This window comes from Delphinus delphis, chromosome 6 (assembly GCF_949987515.2).
Source record: "Delphinus delphis chromosome 6, mDelDel1.2, whole genome shotgun sequence".
In the NCBI taxonomy this organism is placed as follows: Eukaryota; Metazoa; Chordata; class Mammalia; order Artiodactyla; family Delphinidae; genus Delphinus; species Delphinus delphis.
This window is the reverse complement of record NC_082688.1, coordinates 11,537,945-11,564,259: the sequence shown is the minus strand read 5'-3', so window position 1 is coordinate 11,564,259 and position 26,315 is coordinate 11,537,945. Positions and strand designations below refer to the sequence as shown.

At 41.7% G+C, this 26,315-nt stretch overlaps 1 protein-coding gene across 5 annotated transcripts in view; it reads right to left on the bottom strand.

The window, feature by feature from the left end:
* DENND1A (DENN domain containing 1A) overlaps positions 1–26,315 on the bottom strand; it is a 493,467-nt gene that overhangs the window by 210,799 nt on the left and 256,353 nt on the right. For all 5 annotated transcript variants that reach the window (XM_060014177.1, XM_060014178.1, XM_060014173.1 and 2 more), the window contains one exon: positions 12,364–12,464. In XM_060014177.1, coding sequence (XP_059870160.1) covers positions 12,364–12,464 — 101 coding nt within the window. The remainder of the gene's footprint in view (positions 1–12,363; positions 12,465–26,315) is intronic.

The window sequence follows — 26,315 nt, the reverse complement described above, 5'->3', positions numbered from 1 at the left end:
CTATGGCTGACGGCGATTGTGGGTTGCCACTGTACATCTCTGAGTAGCGGGACAGGGTGTATCTGCCCTAGGCCTTTGTTCTCTGGGAATTACGGCACTATCTGACTTCATCACTTGTCATCTTGGAAGAGTAAAAGCTATTCTTTCTTCCTTCTCCCCTGAAAAGGAGAGGGGTTATATTGCTAGTGTCAAGGCAGTGACAACATAATGACCTTTACCTGAAAGGTATGTTTACTTTGAATCCTCTTAAGGGGAAAAGGAACTAATATCAATTGAGCTACTATAACCCAGGTGCTTTTGTGCATCACTCACACATAATTCTCAAGGCAACTCTGCAAGGTGTCACTGCTATCCACATTTTCAGATTGGGAAACAGGCTTGCTTGGAAAGGTGAAGTAACTTGCCCCAGGGTCACAAAGCTAGAGTGAAGCTGTAATTCAAAGTCAGGGCTGTTGGACTGAAAGCCTATACTGTCCCACAGCACATACTCAGAACTTAAGCCAAAAGAAAAGGCGTGCTGGAAAACCAAGGGGGCTATTCACCCAGTCCTCTCACCAACTCCAGACCTGCAATGCAGAGCACTGCTCTTATAGGTAAGTCCTGCAGCATGAGCTCATTCCTAGCAATAGACAGGCATGAATATGGATACTGCAGACTTATTAATGATCCTATAGTCCCCGTTCATTATTACTGCACTTTCTCAATTTGTTAATTCCTTTCCCCCAGATAACTAGAGCCCTTTTAATTATGTTCCCCTGAGGTGAGCGGCTACTAATTGGAAAAGAGTCAGGTGAAATAAAGGAACACTGGCTGCTCAAATATATAAAAGGCAGCTTCCCAAGACAAAGAGGGAGAGGAGGGGAGGGGAGGTGAGATGAGATGTGGAGAGAGGTAGGAGGGCCCCCACCCCCGCCTCCCCAGGAGCAACACCTCTTTGACCTTAGTAAGGATACAGCGTAGAGCTACCCAGGGGTTTGGAAGGCCTACTCTTTTTCTTTTCCCATATTAAAGCATAGTGAGCATTACAGTGTACACATCACAGCACCCATCTCGCCTCTCAGAGGCACTCAACCTTTTTAGCCAAATACCCAGATCTGCAAAGGGAGCCCACAAGTCTTTCCTCAGCTCACTGTCTTTAAAGGAAAGGAAAACTCTTGGTCTTACTCATTTGAGCTTTCCTTCCTTCCTTCTTCCCTCCTCTCTCCCTCGCTCCCTCCCCTCCTTCTTTTTTGAAAAGAAACAAACGTGTAAACACAGTTTGTCTTACAGTTTAAAATTCTGCTCTGAAATAACAAAGCCTGGCATTGCTAGAGAGGTTAAAGGACAACAGAACGGGGAAAAGAAAGCGAACAAAGACCATACAACACACCTTGCTGGAGAACACAGATAATCCTAGTCTTCATCTTCCTGAAAGTGACCAGACAGATGGGCCGCAGGCTAATGCGATGGCCAGTGTCGCACAGGGAGCCAGGAAGAGCCAGTGCCGTTCATGGTGCACTTGCCATAGCCAGCACTAGGCTAAGGGCTTGACAGGCACTTTCTCACTGGACCCTCAGGACAACGGTATGAGGTAGGTACCAGCACCGCCCCCCATACAGATGAGGAAACGAGGGCTGGGAAGCTAAACAACTCACTGAGGTCACACAGCAGCCCTGAGACTAGAACCCAAGTCTGTCACACTGAGAGAGAGCAAGCTCACTGCTTCCCAGGAGCCCAGCACGTGCCCGGCTGTGGAAGAAAAGTGGAAGGAGGTTCGGAGGTTTGCTCTAACCTGCTCCCTGGGGGCCCGCCAGCAGCTGTGCCAAGTCCCGGGCCCCTCCACGTTCTGTCCGAGACTCCGGCCAGCCCCTCACCACAGGAACCCCAACTTGCCTCTGAGCTGAGCCACGAGTGTCCCCGTGGGCCCCAGTCCCCGCCTCCTCTAAGTCCTACTGAACCTGTGCTGTCCGCCAAGCACCACTTCTCAGATCACGCCGGGCTTGCTAACACCTCCCTATTCAGAGGCTTTTGTCTGGGTTGCCCATTTGGCATAAAGCACGCGCTAATTTGTATGGTTATTCCAGACTGTCAGTCACAGGAGAACCAAACTTTGTTTCTGATTCCCTAGAGTCCATGGTGGGGCTGTGTGCAGAGCAGGAGGAATAAAGAGGCGGGTATGTGCCGAGTGCTCACCAAATACCAAGGGCTGTGTGGGAGCCCTTATCTCATTTAATCCTCAAATAATCCAATTTATACCATCCATTTTATAGATTAAAAAAGGGATTCTCAGAAACTTGCCCATGGTCACAGTTAATGGTGATTCCAGCCCATATCCTCCTACTTCAGGAGTCTCTTATACTACTGTTGCTTTACATTAACTTTTTTTTAACCATTATGTTACACTTAACAAAAAAAAATGGGTATTTGATAATTACAGCTGAAAAATAAAATAGCAAGTGGACATTTTGTAGCCAGAATAAAACTACATTTGCCAACTAGCTTAAATGAATTGACACCCTTTCTTGTTCTAAATAGAATTTACGGCAGTTTATAGAAATATGTTCAATACAGCAGCAAAAATAGGGAAAAAAAACAGGGGCAAAGGGAAAAAGCATAAGTCGGAGTGAGTGAGCACTTCTATGTGTGCCGTGAGGTGCTGCACACCTGCTGGGGCGGCCACAGGTTTGGCTCTGAGTCCTCCAGCTGCCAACCCAAAGAGGGAAACAGGGTTGTAATGTGATTCACGGTGTCCATAGAGAAAAATAAACTAGTCTCTCAGGAGCTTCCATTTTAAAAAGGCAACCGGGGAGGGAAAGAGAGAAAACTAACAACTTACGGTGCGTTTACTACGTGCTCAGTGTTTTCCGTGTGCTGGTCAGTCAGTCAGTAAATATTACTATATGTTGGGCACCACCTTGGGCTGAGGATAGAGGAGAGAAAAAATAGTTCTGATCCCTACCTATTTGGAGCTTACAATTAATAGCAGACAGCCAATAAGCATATTCTTGTATGTGTGTAGGCTGCCGTGAGGCGACTTACAAAGTGCTGCGGGGCGGACCTAAGATGACCTCATCTCGTTCCCACAGCAATCTTGAAAGGCTGATCTCCGTAATTCACAGAGGAACCCATGGCTCCAAGAGGTTAAGTGACTTGACAAAGGTCACAGCTGGTGAGAGGCAGAAAATATGACTTGAAAGGTAGAAGGGGTGCGAATGCCATTAGGTAATCGAGATTTTCTTAGGGGAAAAAGTATTTAACTTCTTGTCTGGTTTCCAACCGGCCCTCCCTGATTTATGAGCAACAGAGGAGGAGGATCCCTACGTATGAGGACAGGAGCAACCCCAGATTAGGAGAGGCGGCACAGACTGCCTCATTTCCATCCGTGGTTTCGGCAGCCAGAGCATGGGGCTCACAGCAGTGGAGGAGCTGGGCGCGCGGTGCTGGTCACTGGAAATGGCCTGCTAATGCGAGACACGTGTGTATCTGAGCTGAGGGTGAAAGTGGGGAGGGGGGACGATGCCCTCCTAAGTGTGGCCCTGTGGCTTCCTGGGGTAACCTTGGGGGTTGGGAAAGCGCTCCAAGCCACCAAACCCAACCGAAACAAACACAAAAGTTATAAAGATAACGCCTGGACGAAAACCCAGAGAGGTCAACATCAAAGCCTAGAGTAGTCCGCCCTTTTATGCCTCCTCAGTCTACCGGAAGGAGACAGACTTGGAAAACATCAGGAAGGGCTCCATGGCTAAGACCACTGCAGCAGGAGAAGTTAATCACAGAGGAAAGGTCAGGAGACAGGTCTCTCTATCGCCCCAGAGAGTTCAGTGAGAACCATTGACAGCCAGAGCCAGGTCACAAAAGGAAGTCTCAGGTTTGAGCCACCAGGAACCCATGAGACCCTCGTAGAAATCCAGGAAAGAATGATGTACAGAAGAAATAAGAGAAAAAGAGGTTTATGGATAAATAAACCAAGAGAAAGTAACACCCCAAAAGAGTGTAAACGTTGAAAACCCAAGTGGTAACAAGGGGGAAAAAAATCTCTTCTTGTTTTTCCAGGACTAAGATACGCCACATGCCAAGGTGCGTAGTGTCCAATTACCTTCTTAGCCTAGTCTCTCATTCTTTCAAATATTCACAGGGAAGACAAACCCACATTTGTTGAGAGATAACTCTGAGCCTAGCACTACGCTGGTGCTTCATGGATTCTCGTTGTGGGAGAGGTAGCAACACAACCGCAAATCCCTGCCACAAGGTAACCTCCTCCAGAGCTGAAGCTTCTCTGAGGATGGCATTACATGGTCTGTGGCTCCTGCTCTACTGGTGACCATGAACATATGTAGAATGTCTTTGCTGCAGAGACCACTACACTATGTCTTAGAAATTCCAGAGTTTTCTAAGTGTTGGATTCAAGACAGGCTCCAGGTCAGGGAGGAGTGAGGAATTACATACAGGATGTATCACAAGAAATGGAAAACCAGGCCAAGGCTTGGTCATATAAGAACAGATAAGAGCCAGCTATGTCCCATGGAGGCCAGGCAGAAACTGGGGCAAGGGAGGCAGGCTGCTGCCCCTAACCACATCAGGCAGCAGAAAGGGGACTGGGAGGGTGGGACTGGCAGGGTGGGTCCAGACACTCAGATGTAGATGCTGCAGCAAAGGATGTGAAGGACCATGGGGCGGTGGGCTGCAGTCAGGAGAGTGCCCTGAAGGGGGGGTGGGCAAGCCAACAACCACCATCCCCGACTGCGGAAGGGTCACTTCCATGGTAAAGGGACACTATGTCTCCTCTAACCCTGCAAGCCTCAGCACCCTCACAGGAATGTCAACGCTGAGGCTGAATGAGCACTGTCACACACTGTACTCCTAGCATCTGTGCCAGCAGGGGCACCTTGGAGGGATCAGATTAAGGGTCTGATGCCAACCATCTACACAGACTACTCACTTTTATAGAACATTTGCATTTGCTATATATACTTCTGAAAGGTTAAAAAGTATTATTTTAACTAATAAGGGTGGATTACCTTACCAACAACGATAAAAATTAGGTATTAAAAACCTAATGGATCTGGAATTAGTGGTGATGGCTGCACAACCTTGTGAATACACTAAAATCCACTGAATTGTACACTTTTAAAAGGATGAATTTTATGGTATATGAATTACATTTCATTTTTTTTTTTTTTTTTTTTCCCCGGTACGTGGGCCTCTCACTGTTGTGGCCTCTCCCATTGCGGAGCACAGGCTCCGGACGCGCAGCCTCAGCGGCCATGGCTCACGGGCCCAGCCGCTCCGCGGCATGTGGGATCCTCCTGGACCAGGGCACAAACCCGTGTCCCCTGCATCGGCAGGCGGACTCTCAACCACTGCGCCACCAGGGAAGCCCTACATTTCAATTTTTAAAAATCAAATGAAGAACTTGAAAAGGCAGTTTTCCTATAGAACCCATATAGTATAGATATAGATTCCTACAGAATCCACAGCATAGATAATGCAAAGAGCCATCTCTTCTCTCTCCCATTTTTCCACCAGGGAGACAGTTTACTCAGAACTTGTCCAAAGCTTCCTCCAAAGGCTCTTGGCATTTTCAGTTTTAGGTGCTGCTGAAGAAAATGAAGGTGCATCTCAATATAGGGCTCAGTGACTGTCATCACCTAACAACTTCCTTTTAGGTGCCTACTTGATGCCAGGCTCTTTACGGAGAACTATATTTTTAGCTATATTCTGTGGATGAGGAAAGAGAGACTGTGTCATTCACCCAAAGACATAAATTCAGTAGGACCAGAGCCAGGATTTGGACCCAGAGCTTTGACTTCCAAGCCCGAATTATTTTCTACTCCTTACCCTCTCTGCTCAAACCTCAAGGTCAAGTTCAGCCAAATCTTACTAAGGGATTTACCCAGGAATCTATAATTTCACTTTGTTCAACCAGCACACATTGTGCACTTTCTAACCATCAGGCCCAGCACAGACCCACCTTACCTCCTCCTTCTGTTTCAAACTGAAATCCTGGTCCTTATCCCCTCCTGCCTTCCCAGATGAGCTCCTGTTGCAGTGGTTGTACCCCCAGAGCAATGGACCTATCATGGCCCCTTGATGCCTCTTAGCTTAAAAAAAAAAAAAACCTCCCAACTCTTGCCTGGACACCTGAGTTCTTTGTGAAGCAGTGCTTCCTCAGATCCGGAACCATCTATAAGTTCCTATCTCCCTATGTCCAATGCCAGGGACATAAAAGGCACTCATAAATACTTGCTGCAAAATGGAAACGACAGAGTTTTTACTTATGTGTTAGAATTCAATCTTGAACAAAACTTGCACAGCCCAGAGTTTGATAAATAGAAAAGAATTTCGGTCATACCTGTCTACCTAATCCACTTCCACCTTACTTGGGTCTTGTGAACTTGAATTGGATTGTTGGTTCATTTTTATATATACACATATACAAACACATACACGTTAATATATATTGACTACAAATACATACACATAGTCAGTAATAACAAAAATAGTACCTACTATTTATGGAACACCTGCTTTTCATCAGTAGCTTATTACTATTCACATTCAACAGAAGAGAAAACAGGCTCAGGGGTGTTCAGAGACCTCAAAACTAGTAAATGGGGAAGCCAGAACCGAAGCCGGGTTTTCCTGTTTCTACCACACCACACTTTGTTGATTTCTATCACTGCCACCAAGAGTATCAACAATCCCACTTACTTTAGCATCAATCTATTCCCTGCGCAAAATTTCATGGCATCAGTGAAGACAGAGATTAGAATGGACCCAGCTCTGATCATCCAGCTGTCACTTCACAGCTGTGTCTGGACTGATGCCCCATCACCCACATGGACTACGCACCCTGTGAAAAGGCATATTAAGACAGTTTGCTAAAAATCCTAGATGGAATACATGATGCAGCCTGTGGGGGTTGATTCAGAACCCCACATACAGCACAGATAAAGAGGCTAGAACTAGTACGTCTTACAGAGAATCTTCCACTCTGGGTGGAAGAATGGATTCCAGAGGCACCGAGAAATGTCAGAAAATATGAGGTGTTTTACAAAGTCAAATACAAAATCCAAACCTTAACTGTACACACTTGATTTAACTTTTCGGTTCAACCATGCCCTCAGAGAACATCAGGAGTTCGCTACTAACTTGGCTCTTGGCCTGGCTGCCTTTTTTGGGGTAAAATATGAACCTGCCCTGATCTGCTTTGGAAATATTTTATCACATACTTGAAAATATGTTAACAGGTGTCCAGAATAATCCAAATGTACAATTCAATTTGGGAACTGATTTGTGGTCCTCATTTAGGACTACTTCTGAAGGAGTAGGGAGAAAAAAGTATTTACATGGGAAATACCATATGGCTTCTACTGGGACCTTTTATTAGCAACATTTAATTAGCATAGCATAGCATAGTGCCTGGTACATATTAAGTGCTCTATAAATATTTGTTGAACGAATGAATAATGAATGATAACGTAAGTCCGCAATTATTAGCAAGTCATCAAAAAGCCTATGTAAAGGATTTTTTTCACAAAATCTTGGTGATAGGTACAACTTATTCCATAATTCTTTAAAGGATATTACTAAGGAACACTTTAATGAGATGGCCTTGGATTTCAAGCGCAGGCTCTACCATTTCTTAGTTGTGTCATGGTGGGTAAGTCACTAAACCCCTCTGAGCTTCAATTTTCTAACCTATACAATGGAGCTAGTATTTACCTTACAGTTTGATTTTAAAGATTTGCAATCATGTTTATAAAGAGCTTGACTTGCACGCTGTACTCAATAGATGGTGATTATTATTATGAAAGGGAACACTGATTTTCATCAGCAAGTTAATCCTTCTGTCCCAGAAATGGGAAAGCTCTTCCAACACTGGCCAAGGTCAGGGCTGCCATCAGCCAAGGTAGGGAACATTCTCATTTTCACTTTCAAAATCAAGAGAATGGCACAGATCTAAGTAGAAAGGAACCAGCAGCACATGTTTTTAAATATTCATAAGGGCTGGAAATGTCTTACTCCTTTCGTTTTCTCTGCCATCTGCTTTTGTTTCTTTTCTTTTCATTCTTATGCCACAGCTGCAAATGAAAACAACCATACAATAACCCAAGTTAAATAAAAAAAAAATCAAAATAAAAACAATCTGATGGGTAAAAAGAGAAGATGAATTATAAAGTTTTCCCTTGAGTTCACAAGGCAGCAGAAGCAAGAAGAACGTTTGATGTGAGTTAGACCTTCTGGAAACCAAAATCCATGCCCCATGTTTATAATAACCATAGTAAGAGCAACCACCATTTATTAAATGGCCCCTATGTGCCACTTGATGATCAGTAACTCTAATTCCTAAAGCCACTCTTCAAAGTAGGTAAAGCGAACCCATTTCACAGAAAACGAAATGGCAGATCAGAGAGGTAAAACAGACTTTTAATGGTTACACAGCTAGTAAGAGATGAAACAGATTTGAACTTCGGTGTGTCTGAATACAAAGCCCAGGCACTTTCTTGACCACCCTCTCCAAAAATGGGAAGGAACATGAAAAAGAATTAATTTAGGAAATATTTAGGGCAGACTATTTGTATTTAATGGATTTATTCAGATAGTTAAAATTTGTGACTATAGCTCTAATTAAAGTTAACTTAAATAATTGGTTGTCGTATTTGTGAATGTGCAATTAGTCTTCCACATAATTGCAGGGTTTCAGCATCATACTTTCTATTTATTCACTGCATCCCAGAGCTTTGCTACACTGACTTCTGTTCTACCAAAGGCCACATTACAGCTCTCAGGGTCTCTGGGTCCACGACCTATGATACCAATAGTAGGGTCTAGGCTCAGCCCCATTTAGCATGTCTTTGTCCAAAAGTCAATGAACACCTCATCTTCAATTGCAATGTAAAAAGCTCTTACAACCTACACTGTTGTCCTGAAAACTCCTAGCAGCATGTACCTGAAGAAAAACTGGCAGCAGTGGTCTTCATGTGTTAATTACACTTGTGAAGTCTATTATGCATAGAAAGGGCACCTGCTGGCAGTGAAAATGACTAGAATCTGCCCTTCCTGTGCAGTGAGTAAATTGAGAGTTCATTTCTACAGGAGATAATAGTTTTCAGATTCCATTTCGTGTATCCCCTGCATGGGGACGTACTTAACATTTAAATCATCTGCAGAGGAACAAACCTTCAAATCGACATGTTTCAGGCTCCTAGCACATTATTTAAAATGCTAGTTATCCCTGCTGGCTCTTACCACCAAAGATTAAACTCAACGGTGGTGAAAGTCACCGAGCACAACAGAATAAAGTTATTAGCATTGACTCAAATTTCATGACATTTGTAGTTTCTGACCAAAGCAGTGGTAGTAGGCTGAAGGTGATCAAATCAAGCCTTGAATAGAGGATGTTTTTTCTCTTGGGGTCTTTTATTTCATCATTCCTACATCTTGCAATTAATAAACAGATACCAATCTCCACAGGCCTGTAATCATCCTTATGTCAGATGTCAAAAAGTCCTTTCATGAAAACAAGAGATGGGAGAGAGACTGCTATCACACAAACAGAAACTTCCAATATGGAGCCTAATCACAAAACCCACTCAGGCTCCAAAAATTACCAGCCTTAACTCTGAGTTTCTGGAGTGAAAGTTTGGGGTGACAAGGGCTTCACAGCCGTCCTTGCCAAGTCTCCCCTTCTCGGTTAGAGCTGTCAGCACCGTTGCTCTCGGTCAGGCTGGTGACAGTTCTTGAAAGGGTTAGAGTTTGAGAGGAAGTTGAAAAGAGGATCTTGGGTCAGCTTCCACGGGAAAGAGTGAAACAGCTAATAAATCCTCTAAGCAAACAAGAAAGGAGGGCTGCGACCTGAGATGGCAGCTGGAAAGAACAACTGGCCAGAATAAACACTGATTTTTTTCTTAAATGAAACTTTTCAATTATAAAAAAACTATACTTTTTCATTGTGTCGATAGAAATATTTGAAAGCATGGAAAATAAAGATCATGCGGAATTCCTCCCCTCCTCCCCAACACAAATCACTGTTAACATTCTGGTGTATTTCCTTTCAGATTTCTGCCTCTCTATATGTATGTATGTATGTATGTGTGTGTGTGTATCTAATTTTTGTGTCATATATACACATAATTTTTGTTTGTTTTTGTAAAACTGGAATCATACATATATAACATCTATTTTAGGGTAAGTTATTAAGCCTCTAGCGGCCTTGGTTTACTGACCTATGAAATGGAACTAATAATACCTGCCTTACAGGGTTGCTGGAAAAATTAAATGAGATCACAGATGTAAGGAGATGGTCCAACGAGTGGGGGCCAAAGGAGAGATTCAGCAGTGGCAACTACTGTTATCACTGATGTTACTGACAGAGCATTTTCTTCTCCATAGTTTTGGGGCTCTAAGCTGCTGGTTTTCAACTAGCTAACAATTTGGCAACTGAAACCTTCCAAATAATGGAAAGTGAAAGCTGTACCATTAGGGAGGCAGAGGGACTCCAATGACTTTCTCAGCTCCACCAATCCCTGCACACAAAAGCCCCTGGGTGTTCCTACCTGAAGCATCGAGACACACAGGTGAGTCTCTTCCAGGGAGAACTCTAAGGTTTCCCTGTAGAGCACATGTCTGGGGTGAGGTGTGTGGGGGACCCTGAGGCACATGTCTGTAGGGAAGGGACCTCTGTCTGTGTGTGTAAGTATGGGGCCATGTATTGCGGAGGGGGGGTGGTGCCTGTGAAGGGTGCTGTATGTCAGGGCTGGGGCACTGTGTCAGCAGATCCTCTGTGCTTAAGGGGACTGGGTGTCACTGTGTGAGTCTGTCTTAGGGGACATATGTCCCCTTTCCCACCTCTTCTTTCTATCTCCCTTCCACCTTCCCTGGGTATGCTTGTTCTTTCTCTCCCCTTGCCTCTTTCCTCCTCTCTGGCAGCTGTGTCTGCCTCTGCCCAGCCCCCCAATCTTTCATTCAAACAGAGAACTGGATAGAGAACACGGTCCTTTCCTTTGAGATACGTGACAGCAGAAAAAACCAATAGAGTTGGTTCAGAAGCTCAAAAGAAGCAACAAATCTATACAGAGAAATTGCCCTTTAATCTCATGAGAGGTAGGAGAAAGGCATGGATAAAGAGACCCACCTTGATGAGAAAGATACACACTAAAGAGAGAAATGAGCCAATTCACTTAGTGCTATGCACTAGAGAGGGCCGCTGATCTTCACTTCATGGCCCTGAGCTACAACTTTGCTGAACCCATGGCTTCTTGGGATGAGGAGGAGCCCAACACATAACATGAGAAGGACTCCTGAATACCTTTAAATTCCCAGGATAATTTGGCTACCTGGGTGAACCTTTTCACTGAGAGGACTGCAAAACGGGCTGGAGATCCTGGCAAAAATTATGACTGACCTGGACTCAATCTCTCTGAACCAATGGTAAATGTCCTGAATCATCAGTTCTTAAGTAACAGGGCTGTGACCCCTCAAATGGGGCCCTCTCTCCTGAAGCTCTCAATTTCTGGCAGACAGTGCACAGCCTTTTCTATACATGTGTATCGCTCCCTTATCAACTTCTGCTGACTTGAGCTGTATGGAGATAATGTCTTTAATCATAATACACTGGGGAAAGAAATTATTTATAAGGACATTAGATCACACAGTCTTTTTTGTTAATCTACTGGAGACAGAAAGTGATGAAGATGATGATTCTGCAGAAACATTTACTGAGCATCTACTACGAGCCAGCTTTTCTACATGGTATCCTTTCACGTTATTTCATATCATCTTCACATAATTATGTATAGAACAACTTTATTTTGCAGATGAGAAAACAAAGCTTTTAGCCAAGTGACTTGCCCAAGTGGTTAGCTGACTCTAAAGCAAGTCAGCCTCCCTCCCTCCCTCCTCCCCTCTCTCCTTCCACTAAAACACATTTCACTGAATAGTGAAATTCCCCTCAAAAGACTTCAGAGAGTTTTGAAGGCTGGTTTGTGCTCTCAAAGCACAGCTGAGGGCAAGTCTTACAAAACGTGCCACGGCACGGCTGAAACTTGAAGACCTTGGGGATCTCAACTGTTCTTGACACCAGTTTCCAATGTGTCTTAGGAAAAAAAAGAATCACACAACTCCTTGGTGCTTTGGTTTCCCTACACTGAGGAATGCAGAAGGTATTATCTATCCACTTGAACTCTTAAGAATGCCATGACATATATGAAAAGCTGTTTGGAAACAAAGAGGCCATGCAATCAGGTGATCTAAAATTCAGATCACTTTGAAGTTAGTATTTTTAATTTAGAGTCACCAACTGCCTTACAAGTTATAGACCTAACTTGCCTGGTCATTCTCTGGAGAAGGAAAAGCAGAGGACAGGGTAAGCAGTGGCCTTACCAGCAGTAGTCCAGCAGATGTGGAGGCAGGACGGGGATGTACACGTGCTGCCAGAACATGGGGTAGAGCATCGCAGCAGACCCATGGATGCAAGCAGTCAACTGCAACGGAAGCAAATTAGAGATTCAGAGCTAAACAATTAAAGTCAGAAGACACTGTCATTTGAGTTCAGCAATAAAACCAAATATATACTTATCAATATATTTAAAATTATAAGTTAACTCAATGACCCTAATTCAAATTTAATAAGAGCTTCCTTTTCCAAACAATGTATTTTTTTCATGATTATGAAGCTAATTCACAATGACGGTAGAAAAATCTAGAAAATGGAGAAAGGGATAAAAGGAAAGCCTTCACCATCTGAAAATAATTTAACATTTTGGGGTATTACATGCATATGGATTTTTCTAATAAAAATCAGGATTACTGTAAAGACAGTGTTGATTTGCCCTTAAGTTAACATTATTTGCCAGCATTTTCCCCATATCTTTAAACATTCTTAGAAAACATGTTTTCATGCCACTCAATGAATTTCCCATACTATATTTAACCACTCTTCCATCATTAATTCATATAATCGGATCAGGTCAATAATTTTTATATATGGTTCCTAGATGCAGAATTTAAAGACAAAGGTTATAAATATTTTAAGGCACTTAATAAATATAATAATTGTATTAATATAATAAATAGAGAAGGATTGAGGCTCTTTCTACCCCCCCCACCCATGTACTGGAATGCTGGCCTCCCTGTACCTCACTGTACCTATCTTCATTTTATTTTTATTTCTCTGATCATGACTGAAGCTGAACATCTTGTTATATGTTCTAAACTATATTTCTTAAGTAAATGGTCTGTTCATATTCTTAGTCCACTTTTTCTAATGAGAATTAGCATTTTTTAATTGATTTAAAAGCAAATACTGGATATGCAAAGCATAGTAATCCTTTGCAATGTTTTTGAAAATAATTTATCCTTATTTAATTTTCTTTGAATTTTTGGGTAAAGAGAAGGCTTAAATAATTACATGGGCAAATATTTTCCTTCATGATGGTTTCCACTGCTTTTATACTAAGAAAGTCCTCCAAATTTTTCCTCAGCATTTAACTCTTTAATCCAGCTGGAATTAATTTAGGTTTAAGGACTGAGGTGAGAATTTATTTTTTCCACTTAGTTAATCAAATGCTCCAGCACTGTTTACTGACTAATCCTTCCACTCCCTCCTCTTCTGACTTGTCCCTATTTCATATTTCCTTTTTTTCTTAAGAGCTAGACACTTCATACAATCAGTATTTTATATAACAGAAAAATTAGGAAACAAAGATACAATGGAATAAAATTGCTACAAAATTCAATATGGTGAAAGAAGGAAAAAAACCAACACCTTTGGAGATAGGACTATGAAGTGACAAAAGTCAACAACAAATGTTTCTTTCTGCCTTTTTTCTTTAATGTTTCTTTGGTTTCTGGGAAGCCTGTTCCCCTGAGGACTTTGCTTCTTTTGGAAGCTGTTAACTGGCCTTTGCTGACAGAAGGACATTTACGTGGCAAAAGAGTGACGCGCCAAGGCCCAGTTAAAAGAATCCCAGAGGTTAGTGTAACATGAACAGCTTTAAACTGGATATTCTGCTGATGGTTCACAGTTGAGAGCTGTGTATTAAATCCAGGGCCTAAATTTCCCCCTCCCTTTCCCTCCAGACCCTGTTCTTTAAATCAGGTACATGCCATGAACAGGAGCTTATCCAACAAGCTCGCAAGAGCAGTTCCCAGTGACTCTGCCAAGGCTTGTAGGTTTAATACATTTTTTCTCAACCCATTTCGGTAGGTTACAACATAACGGAGGCTGTCTGTCATAGTATACATGACTATCTCTTTGGGCTTAGAAGAGATAAAAAAATCTTTGCTGGTATTGAGTGAATGGAAAATGAACCAACTTTACTCCAACTCCACCCTCAAGTCAGGCTGGAGGGTTACCCTGGCCTTTGGCCCCAGCTCTTCCTCCCCATCCATTAACCAACTGCCAAAGTACTCTTACTAAAGTGCAGGTCCAGTCATGTAACATCCTGCTCGGAAATGTACTTGGGGGCACACCTGGAACAGGCATGTCTTCATATCTTCACCAGTTCCCTGTCTACCTGTAAAGAAGCATCTCCAGCCACAATCTCTACTACTTCCTCCAAGTTTATCCTTGGAATAAATCATTTGCAGATTTAGGAGTAGTTATGTACTCCTTTTCCTCCCTTCTGTATTCCCACTGGCCCAGATCTGTGCCCCTAGCAAACTCCTCCTGCCCCGGGTCTCTGTGCACTACCTTCCTCTGCAAAGCCTTGCATGGCTCCACTGGGCATGTGCCCCCATTATTAATGGGACTATGACTGTATGTTTGTCCTCTCACTGTAAAGTACAGAAAGACCCTGTCTCTCTTTTGCTCAGTGGCACAATATATATATACATATGCATGTATGTATATGTGCTAGATAATGCAATGTCTCTTGAGTAAATAAAAAACAATTCACACTTAGAATATATTCACAATATAAAGATAGTCAGTGGCTTGGCTTTTCATAGTACTGGACCAACATTTTCATTGAGTCTCACAGAGTAGGGTATATATATATATATATATATATATATATATATATATATATATATATATATATATATATATATATATATATATGACTCAAATTCCAAAATGATAACAGCAAGCTTAGAAATACAAATATGCCACTTCTGGAAAATCAAGTCAATGGATTCATCCATCCACTTATTCAATAATATGCCTACTCTGTAACTCTACAACACAATAACTAACTAAATAAAAGCACTTAAAAATCTATATGGTGCCATACAAATGTAAGGCATCGTCATCACATGTATTCATTGGTAATTCTCTTTGAAAAAGTCATTCAACAGAATGTTCCTGGTTGAGAGAGAACTTGAATACCTGCCTCTTTTTAGCTTAAATTGGTTTGAGTCAAAATACTATTTCAAGCGACACAGTGGCAGAGATCTTATCTTCAGACAATGTTCTTTTCATGTCTCCTTAGCCTCAAAAAAAAACCCTAGCAAGCTAAATGACAAGGTTTTAAAATTACTTATCCCTCATAAAAATCAAACTTTTAAGATGACTGATCATCATTTCCATTGTGGGGTTTTCTGAGGGCCAAAGCTCTGCAATTGGAGTAAAATGCTTTTACCCATTTGATTAAGAAAACAAACAAGGAGTTGTTTGGCTCTTTTCCAAAATACTAAATAGCACAAACAATGTGCATCATTTCTTGGAAATAGTGGCTAAGTGGACCACAGAAAAGTGTTATGACATATCTATGCTTAATCAGAAATAACATACATCCCATAAATTATCATTAGCCACTTACTTAAAAAAAACACAACAAAACTCTAAAACCAACCCCATTAAGAAAAAAGAAGGATCCTAAAGGCCTATGCTCATTCCTTACAGAATACAAAATTTAAAAGTAATGAAAGTATACAATTTGGATTGTAGTCAACAAAGGAGTATTGTGAATATTTAATTGAAGTGCAAGTTGAGGAAAATGATCCTATCAAAATCTCACTCAGTGGGAGAATAGAAAGATAGTATGTGTAAAATTTGCCCAAAGTCATTAGTCACAATGAATATTCATCAGAAGCCAATTATCAATCCCATTTAATGACACCCCAAAAGATTTTGCCCTGAAGCAGCTGAATAGTCTAAGACTCCAGACAAAACTAGACAAATTACACAGCCAACAGCCAGTCTAGCCAGGACACAAATTGTAAAGTAAACCACTGGTGGGTTTTTGGACTCACTTTTCGCAAATTCTGTCCTCAATTAAAGGTACATAAGGTCAGTCTGATTTTGGAGCTTTCTATATGGCTCCATAGTTTCCTTTGAGGCAAAGGGAGAGAAAGGAGAAGGCAATGGAGGTAGGACATGAATGGAGAGCCGTCAATGATAGGGTTTGAAAAATCACAAAGACACATTTTTTTTTCAGTTTGAGGTATTACTTAGGGATAATGCCCAGACTGTCACAATCTTAGATACCAATTCAGCTGATTCCTAAGAGTAACTCTGCAATTAACATGGGGGAAAAAAAAAAAAAAAGGAATTTCAACAGAGCATGTGCCACGCACCATGCTGGGGGTTTAGGATCTTGCAAAGTACTATTTTAGAGTTAGGGGTGTGTGTGTGTGTGTGTGTGTGTGTGTGTGTGTGTGTGTGTGTGTGTGTGTGTGTGTGTGTGTGTGTGTGTGTGTGTGTGTGTGTGTGTGTGTGTGTGTGTGTGTGTGTGTGTGTGTGTGTGTGTGTGTGTGTGTGTGTGTGTGTGTGTGTGTGTGTGTGTGTGTGTGTGTGTGTACACACATATACACTCAACACCACATTTCACAGATAAGGAAACAGTTTCAGAGGTGAAATAACTTGCCCAAGGCCACACAGCTAGTAAGTGACAGAACTGGGACTCGTATCCAGGTCTATCAGACTATAATGGCCATCTCCACAATGCATAAGTTAACTATTGTGTTGAGTGCCTATGCTGTGCCAATACATTATGCCCAGGATTCTGAGCTAGGTGAAATATTGTCCCTGTTGGCATGGCCAAATTATGTAGAAAATTATCTAGAATTTGCCTTGCTGTTAGATGACCAAATATCTAAAGCAAAATGCCAATTAACAGAAAATAATCATTTTAAAAACACACACAGAGCTGATCACTTCCTGAGGATTAGTTACATTTAAGTAAGGTGGTATAGTATCTTTAATCCATAGGAAATTCTAGACAATGAGGTAACGAGTATTAAAAGGTTTAGATTCCAGTGTGGGCGCACCGACTGGAAAGTCTGGCTTTCTGTCACATACTTTCATGGAGCTTCCACTAAATCTCTTTTTTTTTTTTTGCTGTATGTGGGCCTCTCAGTGTTGTGGCCTCTCCCGTTGCGGAGCACAGGCTCCGGACGCGCAGGCTCAGCGGCCATGGCTCATGGGCCCAGCCGCTCCGTGGCATGTGGGATCTTCCCGGACCGGGGCACGAACCCGTCTCCCCTGCTGCGGCAGGCGGACTCTCAACCACTGAGCCACCAGGGAAGCCCTAAATCTCTTTTTGATCTGAGCAGGTCACTTCCTCTCCTGGGTCTCAATATGGAAAACAAGAGGCTGGACTACACGATCCCTGTCCCCCCTTCCAGCTTTGACAACTTTGATCTAGAGCAATTGCCATCCTTTGACATAAAGAATTCTCCTCCCCTGCCCCAGCTCCCTTCCTCAGCCATACTTGACTAAGCGTAAGTACAACAGACTCAGTCTCAAAGTTGGTCTTGCTTTCTCAACTCTGCAGTCACAGGGGCGCACCTGAAATTCATGTGCTATCCAGGAACCACCACTGTTCAGCCACCCCATCTCCATCACCTGACTGTGGAGAGCACAGCCTTCCTCCATGCTTGGTCCCTGACACTCTAAGGATCTCAGAGGTAGATAATCTCAGGAGACCAAGGGCATGAGACTAAAGATGTGAGCTCCACAAGGACAGAGACCACATTTGATTCTCTCCTTATCTCTAACTATGCTTGACACAGAGCAGGTGCTGAGTAAATGTTTGGGGAATGCTAGAATGTCTCCAGCCTAACATCATGAGGAATGGTAGACAAGATTATCAGACATTTAACAAATTGCAATTGCTTAACAGATCACAACTAGAAGCTGTAAATTCCGAAGAGGTATGAGATTCCAGGTTCCAAAAGTTGAAAGAGGAAAAAAAAAAAAAAATCAGAGGTCAGAGTCACTATTCACATCCAAGAACTCAGAATGTTAAAAGATTAAACTGACACCTGCTTCATCACAGGGTTAGAGCCATTTGGATTTCTCCTCTGAACATAAACATCAGGAAACTGATAAAACAAAGAATATAGAAAGAGTACCACATTATTAACCTTAAAGGGTCACTTTTCAATCTACCCATTTCAACAAAAAATAATCCTATGTAGAACAATTGTAGAAAACCGTATGTGTCTTGGAGAAGTTGTTAGCTTTCTCAATTTGAGAACTAGATTCTTCTATTTAATCATAAACCACCCTTGTAGTCATAAGGAAATAAATGGTGCCATGGTTCAGACAAGTGATTCAAACAGTGTTTTGATTTTTATTTCTTCGTACATGTAAAACCCACTATAAGATCAGCAAAAAGTTTTAAGTAAAACCTTCGGGGACTCTGAAAGTTAATGTACTCAACCCTTCGAAGAGTATGAGAAAAACCTTTAATTATAAATGGTTAAAATTGTGTTTACTATAGTTAGTGAGGGAAGAGTTGGCTTTTTAAGAAACTACCAAAGATGCTTTAGCAGAAAGAGAAATTAGAAAGCCTCAGAAATCAAAGGCCTTCAGCTCTTCTAGACAGATGCCGGACATGTGAGTAGAAAGAAGGAATGTCCTGCTTTTTTTAGAAGTTGAAATGTAATGCTTTCTGTATTTATTTTTTGTAGGGTGGGAAGGGCAATCTATCTTCAAGGAGTTTTTCATTCAGTTGGGTGGAACTCATCATACCTCTTGCTTCTCCACTATTCTCTGGGGAAAGGGAAGGAAAAAATTCCCACAAAAACCAACACAGCAACATGGAGTCAAGTCGAGTGCCCTACACTAAGAGAAAGGTCATCCAGGCAAGAAGGAAGCTTTTCCAGGCAATCACCTGCCTACTCAATCACTTCTCTTTCTGCCTTCTCTTCTTTTTTCTTAAAGCTACCTACTAACTAGAGTAATCAGAGTAAGTTATTAACAAGGGTAACAAGTTTCGTGCCAAGATCTGACACTTCAAAACATCAAAGCAAATAAAACTGACAGAGAAAAGCTTTAGCTACCAAAGCAGAGGCAGATACTATGATATAGTAAACTACAGTGTAAATAAGCCTATAGCACCATACGTGAGGAAACTGCAGACTTTTTTTTTTAAGATGAAAAAGAAAAAGGTAAAATTACATTGGGATTGATAACAATTCATTTAAATACATGGACAGCTACTTCTCCATTCCGTGCCTATGACAGATACTCTTGACTGTGGAGTGAGGACATGGCCTGCGGATCCCTCTGAAAGTGCAACCGTTGGCAGTGGATCCAAGTTGGCACTCAAGAAGAAATCTATTTTCATCCCCAAGTCTAGTATAAGTGGATATTTACATTTCTTTGAAAATATTTCTAAGATCATAATTTATGTTTAGCTAATTTATATATTGCTTTAATAAAGAATCTCATTTTTTAAAAGAAAGCAAGCATAACTGAACACAGAATCATGAGAACCTATCTGTCAGGCATCCACATGTGAAAAAGAAACTAAGAAACCTGCAGGTGGTAGGAGTTACTAGATTTGAAGGCATAGGGAAAAAAAAATTTCCCCTGCATAGTTTTGTCAGACAAATCCAACCTCAGAAAGTGACAGTAAATTCAGAAAGATTGAAGCTATAAACAGACACCACCATGACCACTTACTCAGCATTTACTATCCGCCAAGCACTGTTCTAAGTGCTTTACATGTACTATTTAACTCACCTCATCTTCACAGCAACCCTATAAGGTAGGTAGCATTATTGTTCCCATTTACAGATGAGGAAACTAAGATTCCTAGATGTTAAGGACTTTGTGTAAGGTCACAGTAGTGGCAGAAGTAGGCTCTAAACCTAGGGAGTCTAGCTCTGGAGTTCGTGCTCTTAGCTCATAGGAAACTGCCTCAGTGCTATGATCTGTATTAATCCGACAATTACTGAGTATCCACTATGTGTACATGCCACGCCCTCAAGCAATTTAAAATAGAACAAAATGCAAATAATCAACTTCAACACAAATGCATTAGGAAAGAGGTGCTGTAACAGAGGTTCAAGTGTGCCAGTGTATAAAGAAGGAATCGTTAATTCTGCCTGGGGCAGGAATCAGGCCTGCTTCCCAGAGAGGGAGGCCGGAGAGCAGAACCTGGAAAGATGAAGACAGGAAGCGGCTAGTCTTCCTCCCTGGGAGGCTGGTCAGGTGGTAATGCTAGGTCAAGTGAACATAGCAGCTTCTTAGGCCACTCCAGCTCTACGTAGTGATGACTGGAGACTTGAAGGAGAAATGACAATTTAGTCAATGACTATGTGACTAGTGAGAAGTGGGTGGATATGGAAAATCTCATACGAGTTGCCATGACTATTCTCTGTTTTTTGGATTCATTCACCATCCACTCTCACCAGTTGTACTAATTAAATCTTCAGAGCTCTTCCAGGATCTCTATTGCCTTCTTTGCTTCTGAAAGTCAAATCAGACCTTACTGCCCTGAAAAGGTAGGATTCAGAGTCAACATTTACTAAATGAGCAGTATGTGCCAGCAATGGGCTACCTGCTTTCATATCTATGGCCACTGAATCCTTTCAACAACCCTGAGGGGGGTATTACTACTAACCTCTTTACAGAAGAGGACAGAGAGTCTCAGAAGGATTAAGTAAATTGCCCAAGGCCACATGGCTAGGGAGGATTAAGTTACACAGGTAGAAATTGAACAAAACCATCCTGACTTGAAGTCTGGTGCTCTCTCCTTCAGCCCTGTTGTCCTTTTTCTTGGGAAAATACAGCAGAAGCAGGGCTGTCTGAATCATCTAGCTGGGAGAACACATAGATATCGAGATAGCAGAAGAGAAAAAATGTGAACTTTCACAAGGTCTATACTAGCCCCTAACTACCTAGTCTAACCTCACATCACACGACACTTGCTCACCAGGGACCACACTTTCAGCTTGCAGAAGCCATAGGACATTCTGAGTTCTTATTCTCACTGACTCAGCACATAGTACGTGCTCCAATTTCTTTAACGAAATCCACACAGATGCCTGCCAATGTGAGTGCCATTTAGGGCTTTTGCAAGTATATTAAGATGTCAGTGACTTGAATATTACCTGTTAGTGTTTTTTAGTAGAGATCTGATTCATAAGAGTCATATAAAAAAGCTATCAGTCTTATAATCTAAAGAACGTACGATTTGTTTCACAAATTGACCACACTACTAAAATAATAAACAAGATACCCTGCCAATGTTCTCAATGCAATGGCTAAAAAGAAACATCACCTCTCTAGATCTATTTATACACATGTATCTAAAATTACACTGGTGGACTACATCAGCACCCAACATTACTGAGACCTTAAATAGGATATACTTAGCTCTGTCCTGTTCTAGACCTGCCAATGTCAAAATCAGAGGTCTCTCAAAGAGAAATATGGAAACAAAGAATTTTTTAGTGCTAATCTGTACTCACAAATATTTTCTAAACAAACTTACTCAGCCTCTATTACACAGTCTCAAAATGAAAGGAACTCTAATGATGCAAAATAATCAAAGAATAAATACTGTCTTAGAGAACTGTCTATTCACTGGTTCTGAATCTGCTTGTGTATCAATCATTTGGGGAACCTTAAAAAAATAGACATCCCACGGTCCCATGTTAGATCTTTTGAATCAGAATGTCTGGAGGTGGTGCCCAAGAACTTGAATTTTTAACAAATTCTCTGAGTGATTTCTAACACAACTAGTCCATGGATCAGAATTTGGGAATCACTAACAATCTGAATCCTCTGGCTAGTCCAAAACATGTGCTCAATGTGTTGAAGCAAGAGGCAGGAGAGGAAGGTAAGAACTAGTAGGGAGACCATGGCTGGTTGATGTCACAACAATTTTTAAAGTATTGCAAATTAAACTGTTGTTACTCTCTATATTACATAGTTTATATAGTCTCCATAACATCAAGGTTCTTCATTCTAGTTATAGTTCAACATGAACAAGAGAAAACGAACTCACACATAATTACATGGAGAACACAGTTCAAAAAGCAGTTAATTGTATTTACATTTAAAAACCAGAGAAAAACCACATAAATAAAACATACCAATCTTTACTCCTATTTCCTGCCAATGGAAGTTCCTTTCATCTATTTCTAAGTTTTTAATATTCTCTGAGCCACAATAAAATTTTATGTGATGGAGATTAGACAGGCTATGCTATTTGAAAGTTTGGCTGCAGAGTCTGTGTTTCATGCCACTTCATTACATTTTGTTAAGGATTTCCCTCTTCACCAAAAGGGATTAGTTTTCTTCTCACTTCTTTGAATACTCTTCTTAGGTTGTTAGTGTGAACTAGGTTAATCTCTCTCTTTTTCAACATATAAAAGATGAACAGAAAAAATGTTCGATTTATTTTATTTTTTAAATGGAACACTAAATTTAGTCTTAGAATTCTCTGTTTGGTAAGTTTCCAGTTACAAGGTCTTGGCTTCCCTTGAGCACAGTTTGAAACAAAATAATGCAGTTTGTTCCTACGGCTGGAACATGCAGAGTGGAGTGCGCAGGCAAAGAGGCCCTGGCTCTAGTCCAGTATTTCAAACCTTCTTAAACTGCCACTCTCATCTAGGCTTCAAGGGCTGCAGATAAGCAAACAGGATTAGCTACTTCTAGCCCAGAAGAGCTAGGAAAGCCTTACACACATCATTTAGATACCCAACCCACTACACAGGCTGGGGTAGTCACGGCCAGGTGGAGTTCATCAGGAAAGAAGTAAAGATGAAGCTAAATCTGAAAAACTCCCTAGTCCACAAATTGGCCCTTCTTAGGTCACAAGACCAGGTGGTGATAAGATAGTGGATGCTGTCAGTGGAAGTGGATGGGACAGGACTGGAGCAAGGCTGGGAAGTTACCCATCCCTTCACGCCAACACTGAAGTGTCTACTAAGGGTCAGACCTGAGGGTGTGGAGGGTGGGGCGGGTGGGGGAGAGACAAGTATCACCCACCACTCTCCAGGCCACCAATGTCCAAGACCTGCGCAAAGCCCACATTCTCTCGGACTAACAGGAAGACACTGACAGGGAGAAGATATTAGGTTTTTTTTTTTTTTTTCCTTCTCTATATGACGTACTATCAGAAAAGTAGTAATTATTTTCACAGTTATGGGTACCACACAAATAATTAGGTGTGGAGGCTCAATTAATTAGGTAACAGTCTTGCCACTAAACTGTGCTTCCTTCCTAAGAACTTGTTTTAAAAAGCACCTGCTGAATAAAACAAATACACGTTCCTTTGTAAAGTAAATATGCTTTTGTCATCATTTAACTGGACATTCTTAGTTTTCACAACTTCTTGCAGCACCCCTATGTCATAGAGGGAGCGATTAGGGCCAAGACACACAGGGGCTGAAAGGAACTGCAGTACACAAAACCTGAAGCCACAGTGAGCTGGGGGAGACATGCCCCAGGGACGCACCAACGCTGGACTCACAGCAGAGGAGCGGCACAGGTGGGGCTGGGAGAGTCTAACAACACGCAGACAGAGTGGACTGAATCTGAATGGTGCTCATGGAAACGGGGCTTTGGCCAATAGGGTCAGTATGCCAGTTAGAGATTCACATATTGGCCTTCTGCTTCCCTGGTGCCAGGCACACAGAAAATGCTCACTAAATCTGAAGTGAAAAGCTTAGGTGTGCATTCCAAGGCAATATCCAGACTGAAATTCTTTCTGTGATTTCAGATCCATGGTCAACAGAATCATACCAAAAATATTTCTCTGGGTACAAGTGTCAAAGGGAACTCATGACAAACGAGCTACCAGCAGGGCAGTATGAGATAGTAAGAAGGGGGTTGGCTTGGAGCCAAGAGAAGGGGGTTTTAATCCCATCTCCGCTGCTCACTTACACAAGGCACTTCAACTTTCCAACTGCCAATATTCTCATCTGAAAAAGGAAAATAAAACCAACTAGTTCTTAGGGTTCCTGCAAGAACAAATGGGGGAAAAAAAAAGATTAGCACAGTAACTGGCACATAGTAGGTGGCTCAAAAAGGTTAAGTTAAGAGAATTTTTAAAGAGTGTGGGGGATAATTGGGGACCTGCCATATAAAATATAGAGCAAATCTAAAGAAGGGTGTCCTACATGCTTAATCTACGGATGCTGTCAATACGCTTTTGGTAGTCTTGGAGCTACGTACAGGCTACATAAGAAGCTTCCCTAAATACTACACAATCAGGATATACCTTTTACCCAAACCAGCCTTACCAGCTCCACCAGCCACATCATCCACCAGCTTTGACTCAGAGTATCTTTTTGGCTGTTTATGAGAACTTTCAGATTCCCTCAAGTGTGACAGATACTCTTAACAATGTGTCTCTGGTTCTTGTGACAGTTCCCACACAAGGATTCTGATGTTCGTTTAAGAGGTGGCACCTGATAAACATAACCTGGTCTCCACAGCAAGCACTCTGAAGGGGCTAAGAGTCATTTGTACGTGTAATTATTGCTTGCTTCTCCCTTTCCTGAAGCCGAAGGCTCCCTTCCCCTGACACTGCATCATAATGACCCACCTGCATATCTGTCTCTTCTATGACTAGGACGTGACCTTGGGCAAGTTAACCCATCTCTCTGAGTGGATGGGCCAGTCTGTAAAATGGGATAATATTGCTCTTCTAGGACTTCTGTTGCAATTAGATGATATTATCGCTATAAAGGTCTTATTTTAGACCTACTTGCTATCCAGAAGAGTTATCAAAAAAGCAATATGAGTTAAACTCAGATATGAAAATCTGTAAGAAAAATAGGGCCTTTGTGTTAGAAGAAATCTCACTGAAGTATTTACATTAGAGAACAAGATGTAGTTAAGCCTTCCCTATTTATCATTTATAAAGGAAAACGATCAATATACATTAACTGCACAAAAAGAACAAAAACTTAACATTTTTCTTATACAGAATATGACAACATTATTGACCGAGAAAGCCTGAAATGAATATTACCTGACTCTGGACTAAATATGGCTGGGTTTGTCTCTATTGACGCACAGTCATTTTTATGGAAGACGGCACTCTGGGGTGTTCAACAGCTTTTATCTTTCAGATTCTTGATGGCTCTGAGAAGCATTAAGCCTACATCTTATCAAACAAAATTGAGAAAAATCTGGTTTGTCAAGGTATGACAGGCCACATCTGGATCTGTCAAGAGAGGGTCATCAGAAACTTCAGGCTAAAGTAGCCTTTGCATTCTCCTTCATCGAGAAGATAATAAAAAGCCACTATTAAGGAAGTAAAAGACAACAATTAGAAAACTTTTTAATTCTGAAATTGAAGGGGTCCAGAGGCTTGGATAAAACTGATGTCTGAAAAAAAACAAAAAAAAACACAACAACAACAACAAAAAAACCCTGATGTCTGCTCAGCTACTTATCCCCAGAGAAACTGCACATAACTGGTCAGGATGCTAATGATCCCATGTGAGGTACAAGGAGACCCCTCCCCTTCCCTAAAGAGATTTCTACCATCAATTAGTAAAACTCAGAACTCAGTTAAGAGTCAACTGCTTGTTAAAAAAATTTTTTTTGAGTCAAAGTAATGTGTTTATAGTTTGAAAAACAAAACAAAAACTGCTAAAGGCTTATACTACTGGCAAATAGCAGTCCATCTCATGATTTCTTGATTTAAAATTTTAAACATCAGGGCTTTCCTGGTGGCACAGTGGTTAAGAATCTGCCTGCCAATGCAGGGGACACGGGTTCGGGCCCTGGTCCGGGAATATCCCACATGCCGCGGAGCAACTAAGCCTGTGTGCCACGACTACTGAAGCCCGCGCACCTAGAGCCTGTGCTCCGCAACAAGAAGCCACGGCAATGAGAAGTCCACGCACTGCAACAAAGAATAGCCCCCGCCTGCCGCCACTAGACAAAGCCGCGGACAGCAATTAAGACCCAATGCAGCCAAAAATAAATAAATTTATTACGAAAAATTTTTTACACATTAACATTTGAATTCCCATTACAGATGTTAATAATTTATCAAAAACATACATATACACCTTATGCCAGACTCTGTTCTAAGAGTTTTGCAAGTATTAATATCAACTCGCTTTATTTGACATGAGGTCACTGGTGACTGAACAAAAGCCGTTTCAGTGGAGGTGGGGGGCTAAATCCT